This window comes from Phalaenopsis equestris, unplaced genomic scaffold (assembly GCF_001263595.1).
Source record: "Phalaenopsis equestris unplaced genomic scaffold, ASM126359v1 Scaffold001116, whole genome shotgun sequence".
In the NCBI taxonomy this organism is placed as follows: domain Eukaryota; kingdom Viridiplantae; phylum Streptophyta; class Magnoliopsida; order Asparagales; family Orchidaceae; genus Phalaenopsis; species Phalaenopsis equestris.
The window spans coordinates 1,035,710-1,042,731 of record NW_018165555.1 but is presented as its reverse complement, the minus strand read 5'-3'; the positions used below and the strand labels follow the sequence as shown (position 1 = coordinate 1,042,731).

Sequence of the window (7,022 nt, the reverse complement as noted above, 5' to 3'; positions counted from 1 at the left end):
CCCTGCTGAATCAATTTTGCTTTCTTTACAACTGTATCCGTGTCTCCCGAAACATCATAGTTTGCCATGAATGAACTCTCCCTTTTGTTTGCAGAGTAAGCATATTGAGAAGCATCCAAGCCATGATCACTTGACATACCAAAATCATCATAGTCATCTTTATCTGAAGCTGAATCAACGGCCATGGCATCAACCTTGTTCAATATTGAACTATTCCCAGTAAAATCAAAATTATAACCATTTTTATGATTATAGTTCAGTTGGGAAGACCTGGCATTTTGCTCAAACTCTTCATCCTCTATATTCTGCAAGATAGATCTTTCCATATTAGCTGATTGATCAATGGAACCAACTGTGGCTTTAACATGACCTAATCTATCAAAAACACTTCCTGCATTTCTACTCTTTGCTACATCTTCAGCGGCTTCTGCAGCAGCTTTGAGTGCCACTGAGGCTGAACCTGGCAATCTTATAGTTGATCTAGGCCACTGAGGTCTTTCATTCAATGTAGATTCCACAGATGAGGACACAACCGAACGAAGTCGCCTCACAACTGGTTCAACCTTAGTGCTGGGCTGCTGGACGGTTTTCACAACATCTCTGACAGCAAACTCAAGAAGCCTCCGAGAGGGTGCAAGTTTTGGCATCGAAGCTGAATTTCTCTGCTTACATATACAATTGAAAAGTTATACATAATCCATTCAACAAAAGAAATGAAAATTTGGGAGAAAATAGCAAATAATAATGTAAGACACTCGACATAACTTCAAAACTATGGCTAGTAGTTAGCTCAGAATGTCAATTGTTAAAATACTTGGGCTCAATTATTCTTTAGTATAGTATGCAAGTTAAGCAACCATCTTCGATCCTTCAAATACCAATGTTGAATCCAAATTCCTTGCAAACTGCCCTAACTTAAAATGAATTTGAATGAAAGTAAGCTTCGATGCAACACTTCAAGGAGAATGGCCAACCTGTCGATCAATAATCTGACGATTAATTTGTGGTCGTGCTTATCCCTGCTCAACACTTCAAGGAAATAACTCCACGTAGGTTTCATAAGGTTGGAGAGTTATAAACATTTTATGTGCCCCCATTACGTGGGAGTGGAGAACAAGAAACCTTGTTCTTCAAGTCTGAAGAATATGAAGATCATAGTTGTCACTGGCCTATTCCGAGCCTAACATCAGAGTAAATAGTGCTGACAAAAATGCCTAATTATTATTCTCCAAAGATGCGTAAAATGATGAAGTTTGGAGTTCATACTGGCATCACTAAACAACAAGCTCAAAAATGGCTCCCAGATGTTACAAAAAAATAATAATTTAACTACTAAAGCCCTAGGGCTTGTTCATTGCTAGAAACATCGACCAGCATCTTGTTTTGTAATAACGGAGGAAGAACCTAAAATTGAAGATGATGATGAAGAGATCGTATACGACGTAAATTTCTCCACTGATCAAAATATAGAAGTTAAGCCTGCACCTGAAGGACAGACCACAACGATGGAGGAGCTGAAAGAGATTAATTTGGGAACTGAAGAGAACCCTCGTCCAACTTAATGCGATTGTCTTTTCTGTGAAGAAAGAGCTGAATAAATAAAATCATAGTTTAGTGAACTCAGGTATTGCTTTGCTTGGGCATATGTTGAAATTTCTGGCTTATCCCCTGATGTGGCAGTTCACAGATTAGCTATTAAACCCGACGCAATACCAATCAAACAAGCTCCGATGCATATAAGGACGGTGATCGAAGAACAGGTGATTATTGAGACCAAAAATTTTATTGAAACAGGCTTCATTCAAGAAGAGAGTATGCCAACTTGATTGTCAATATTGTGTTCGTGAAGAAAAAGAATAGTCAGATTCGTATATGCATCGACTTTCAGGATCTCAATAAAGTGTGTCCTAAGGACATATTTTCATTTCCTACATCTAAATTGTTTATGGATAACACTTCAAATTATGATATGTTCTTCTCTATGGATGGATCGTCAAAATACAATCAAATTAAAATGGCTCCAAATGATGAAAGACATTTATCGATCAAGAATTCAATTGACATTTATTATTATTCAAATATGCCCTTTGGTTTGAAAAATGATGGAGCTACCTATCAAAGAGCAAAGACCCGCATAATTGATGACTTGAACCACTAAAAAATGAAGTGTTATGTGGATGATTCCGTCATAAAAAGTAACGATCGCAAGGGCCATTTGGGATATTTAAGAATTGTTTTTGAAAGAACAAAAAAGTTCGACATTAAGATGAATCCGTTCAAACATGCTTTTGGGGTCTCATGTAGAAACTTTCTAGAGCATGTCCTACGCCATAGAGGAATTTAGATAGACCCAGACAAAATTATAGTAATTATTGAGATGCCTCTGTAGAAGAATTTGTGCCACCCGTTCTCTGTAAGGACGGCTCACATTCATCCAACAATTTATATTAAATCTAACAGAAATGTGTCAATCATTCCCTAAGTAAAAGAAGAATCCTCCTTTCAAATGGGATATAGAATATCAAGAAGCCTTTGAAAATATTAAGAAACAACTATTACAACCTGCAATCCTCGCAACTTCAATTCTAAGGAACCTCTTATTATGTACACAACATAAGAAGACTCTCTCAGACACCAGCACAACATAATGCAGAAGGCAAAGAGTGTGCTTTACTACATTAGTTGAAGGCTCATAGGAGCAAAAGTGAGATACTCTCCGATTGAGAAACGATGACCGGCATTGATCATTGTTGTCAAGAAGCTCCGCTATTACATCCTCTCATAAAAGATCTCTCATTTCAAAGATCAATTCGCTGATGTTTTTTTCTGACAAGATTAATGTTAACAGGTCATTTGGCTTGATGAGCAGTCTTCTTACAATTTGACATCACATATGTTCCCTAGAAAACAGTAATGAAAAAAATTCTAGCGAACTTCATAGTTGCACATGTTCTTCTTGCAAATTCTCCACTTAATAACGATCTACCAGACCAACAAATTCTACTTATTTGAGAAAATAAAAAAGTACAAATTTGAGAACTCTATGTTGATGGAGTAACGTCAATCAAACCAGCCAAATCTACAGACAAACCTAGAGCACAAGTCAGCATTGGGTTTGTCTTCATGGTGTCTAATGTAGGAATCATGAGATATTTATAAAGTTAGATAGAACCCCAAACCAACAATGAGGCTAAATGTGAAGCACTGATTACAGGTCTTGAGATAGCCATAAAGTGGAAAGGTCAAGATCTTCATGCCTTCGGCGACTCTCAACTTACCATAAATCAAGTGTTGGGCACTTATAAGATTAACAAGTCTGACTCAACCAACTATCACAAACGAGCACTTTACGTTATCAAAGAAACTCCACGTCACACTAACTCGAGTTTCCCGAGCTCAGAACAGTAAGGCAATGTTTGGCTAAGCTAGGCAAAAAAGTGGTGGTTATGAATTATGAATATGTGACAATCAATGTTTTCACTCATCGGGTTCTACAACCGACAGATCTACAATCCTCGCTAGAATAAGGATCAAGTTCAAGCTAGCAAAACATAACGCCTGCTACTCCTCACCCTCCCTGACACGTTATGATGCACGCCCAACATGAAGAAACTTAAACAGATCAAGAAGAAATTAAGTTTGAGTCTAAAAGTATCAGCAATATAGCTTCATGGTAGAAGAACATGATAATTTGAGACAACTCGTCATCGATTACTTCAAAGAAAGCAAATAAAAATATAATAAAATGATGATTGCGCAAATCAAAAAAAGGATTTTAAGATATGTTTTTGTTAATGATATTTTGTATCGTAGATTATTCGAGCTGATGTGGTTACGATATTGGGGACACACAAAATCGATAAAGAAGATATGATAGAAATTCATGAAAGACACTGTGGCGCACACCAATCTGGCCAATGAAATGACATTTAAAATCAACATTAAGGGCTACAGCTGGTAGGCAATGGTGAAAGATTGTATCGACCATGCTAACAAATATCACGTGTCAGATCCATGGGGACACGATACACCAACCTCCAAATTTTTCACACCCAACTATAGCATCCTAGTCATTTGTAATGACATGTTGAGATACAGACAAAATTAGGCAAATTGATCCACCCATCATCTAAGTGGCACTGCTTCATTCTAGAACCAACAAACTACTTTTCTAAGTGCACCAAAGCAGGTTCGTTCTTCAACGAAGAGAATGTGATTAATTTTTTTAACCAAAACATTGTTTATAGATTTGATGTGTCACATCGTACAATCTCAGGCAAAGGCTCAGCATTCAAAAATTCAAAATTTTAAAAGTTCGTCAACCAACATGAGATCAATTGATGATATTCATCGATACATAACACAGGCTAATGGTTTAATCTTAAGAAAAAAAAAAGTCTAATCTTAAGAAAAAAAAAGTTTGATAGCTTGACGTAGGCTTTCAATAAGGCGCTGGTCAAGCTACTAAAGAAAATCATCGCCAAAAATAAGCGTGAATAGCATACAAAACTGACGGATGCGTCTTAGGCATATTGAGCTAAAGCCAATAAGACACCCACTAAAGTCATTCTTTATGTATTGTTGTTTGAAATTGAAGCAATCTTGACACTTGAAGTTTAATTGCCATCGCTCCAAGTAACTATCTAGCGCAACCTTACCCAATAAAAAAAATGTTTGCAAATGGAAAAACTTGAAGCGCTAAATGAAGTTAGGATTAAAAACCAACAAAATTTGGAGATTTATCGAGCAAGGATGTCTAAAACTTTCAATTGAACAATGCACCCTCGGCCATTTCAACATAATTAATTGATCTTGGTGTTGAGAAGACCAGTCATTCACTGTCGAAAGGTTTGTGATAAATTTGAGCCAAACTGAGAAGGTTTTTTTTTTGTTATCAAGAAGGCATATCAAGGAGGCGCTTATCAATTAATCAACTTGGTTGATCAACGCCCAATACTGTCAATCAATGGTCAATAACTAAAGAAATACTACAGCTATAAAGCAAAGTTGAAGATCTCTTACTCGTGAAGCTCATCGAGACTAGAAGACATTATTTCTTTATGAAAATTTCCTATTTAACTTCTCATTAAAAAAAATGTGATGCTAAAGTATTGCAAGAATCCCATTGTAAGAGGGGCATTTTTATATATTTTAATTCTATATGAGTTGGCATCATGTCATGAGCCAAGATCCCCAAAAATATTTCATGTTGCTAAAAATTGTCTTGCAAAACATGGGGCATTTTATTTAATTTTATTTGGGCCAACACCATATTCATGCATAGGCCTCTAATTACTTAAGTCAACATCGTGCTCAATATCAAGATTCCCATATGCATTTAACAAACATTATTATCTCCCTTTCGTCAGGCAAGGGAGTGGCCGTTCAATGATTTCCATGCATTCGGGTCAACATCATGCACGAAGTTGAGATCCTCGAATGTGTCAAATATTTTAATATTCTTTTGTCAGACAAGAGGCCCCATTTTTTTAAGCTACATCATGCTAAAGGCCGAGAACCCTAATCACAAAGATTGGCATTGCGCCTAATGTAAAGAGTCCTCATCTAGGTGCGTAGTACTCAAGCGACATCGTGCCTAATGCAAAGTTCCTATCATTTGAGTGACATCATGCTCATGTAGAGATCCCCAAATGGATGCTCAAATCATTTGTGCTAAAATTGTATTCATTTGGCTGAACCCCACATAAATTTTAAGCAAAATGTACTATGAGGTGGCTTCAAATGTCAAAGTTTAATCTCCAAAACTAGCCAAGATTTTGAAGTTCATAAGAGAAAACACCAAATCTACAAGCTTCAACCAATCATGTTGGGGAAGCACAAATCACTTTTTGTTATAGTTTAGGACTACAACGGGTCCTAAACGCCAGACTCAACAAGCCCACGGCAAAGTCTAACTGCAAATATCATTTCGCAAACTAAAGCCGCGACGAAAGAGTTCGTGGTTGTTTTTTTCTAAACGACAAAAGAACAAGGTTAACTGTAACCTAAGCCTAAGACAAGCAAGTCTTAAAGGTCAAACTCAACAAGTCGATGGAAGAGTTGTTGGCTACTCTTCTCACTCAATATGATAAGCCTCTAGTGAAAGTGTTCCTGCTTTATTAGTCTGATGGCATTTGTTGTTCTATCACAAGTTTGTCCAGCTTAATAAGGTTAAATGATTAAAACCCAAAAGATTTTTTTTAAATTGATTGACGCGTTAAGGCAAAGCCAAAGGAGATACTCATCGCTTAAAGATTAATCAAATTAATCTTGACATTACCATCAGACTAAAGAACCAACTTCTTCCAATGAGACTAAAGAAGCTATCACAGTTTTTATACAAAGCTCGAGACTGCGTCAAGGGAGTTCAATCGTTAATAAGTCCCTTAAAGCATCGTGTGCTAGACTGATGATTCATGTGAAAAAATTGTGGATCTGATCCTGTTGACCTCATTTTTAGTGAGGTCTAGTTTTCCTCTTAGAGTTTAGAATCTAGCCTTAGGGATCTCCCTTCGACTATCTTAGAACCTTAGAAATGGGATCCGCCTCGTTTTAGAAATTCAGCCCACTTTTGTCCCCTTCTGGAGTTTCGCGTGTGTGGTATCGACTTCTAACACAGAGAGTCGACGCTTCCGATCGCCACAATTCACATCGCTTGCACTATTATTTGTCGAGGGCTCGAGTAAACCTTTTGAGACGATCAATCGCGGATTGAAATTTTGTGAAATTTGAATTTCGACGCGTTTTTGACCCGATTGTCGACGACGCTGTCCGAGATACCCCGGATGACAAAACGAACTGCACCGGCGCGTCCAGAACGTGTGTCCGAAATGTCGATTTTGCCTAGGGAAGACACCCATTTTGTTACGACACCGCGCGTGAATAAATCGCATGTGATTTTATATATATATATATATATATATATATATTTATATATATATATACACATATATATTAATTTATATAAACTAAATCTTCCTTTTTTTTACATTCCTAAATCCCTAAATACCCGAATGCACTTG

At 37.0% G+C, this 7,022-nt stretch overlaps 1 protein-coding gene across 2 annotated transcripts in view; it reads right to left on the bottom strand.

Moving 5' to 3' along the window:
* LOC110033243 overlaps positions 1-7,022 on the bottom strand; it is a 41,825-nt gene that overhangs the window by 25,015 nt on the left and 9,788 nt on the right. Inside the window, exon 4 of one of the 2 annotated variants that reach the window (XM_020737161.1) lies at positions 3-662. In XM_020737161.1, coding sequence (XP_020592820.1) covers positions 3-662 — 660 coding nt within the window. Of the gene's footprint in view, position 1; positions 663-7,022 lie in introns of both variants that reach the window. The other variant, XM_020737160.1, reaches the window with a different exon arrangement.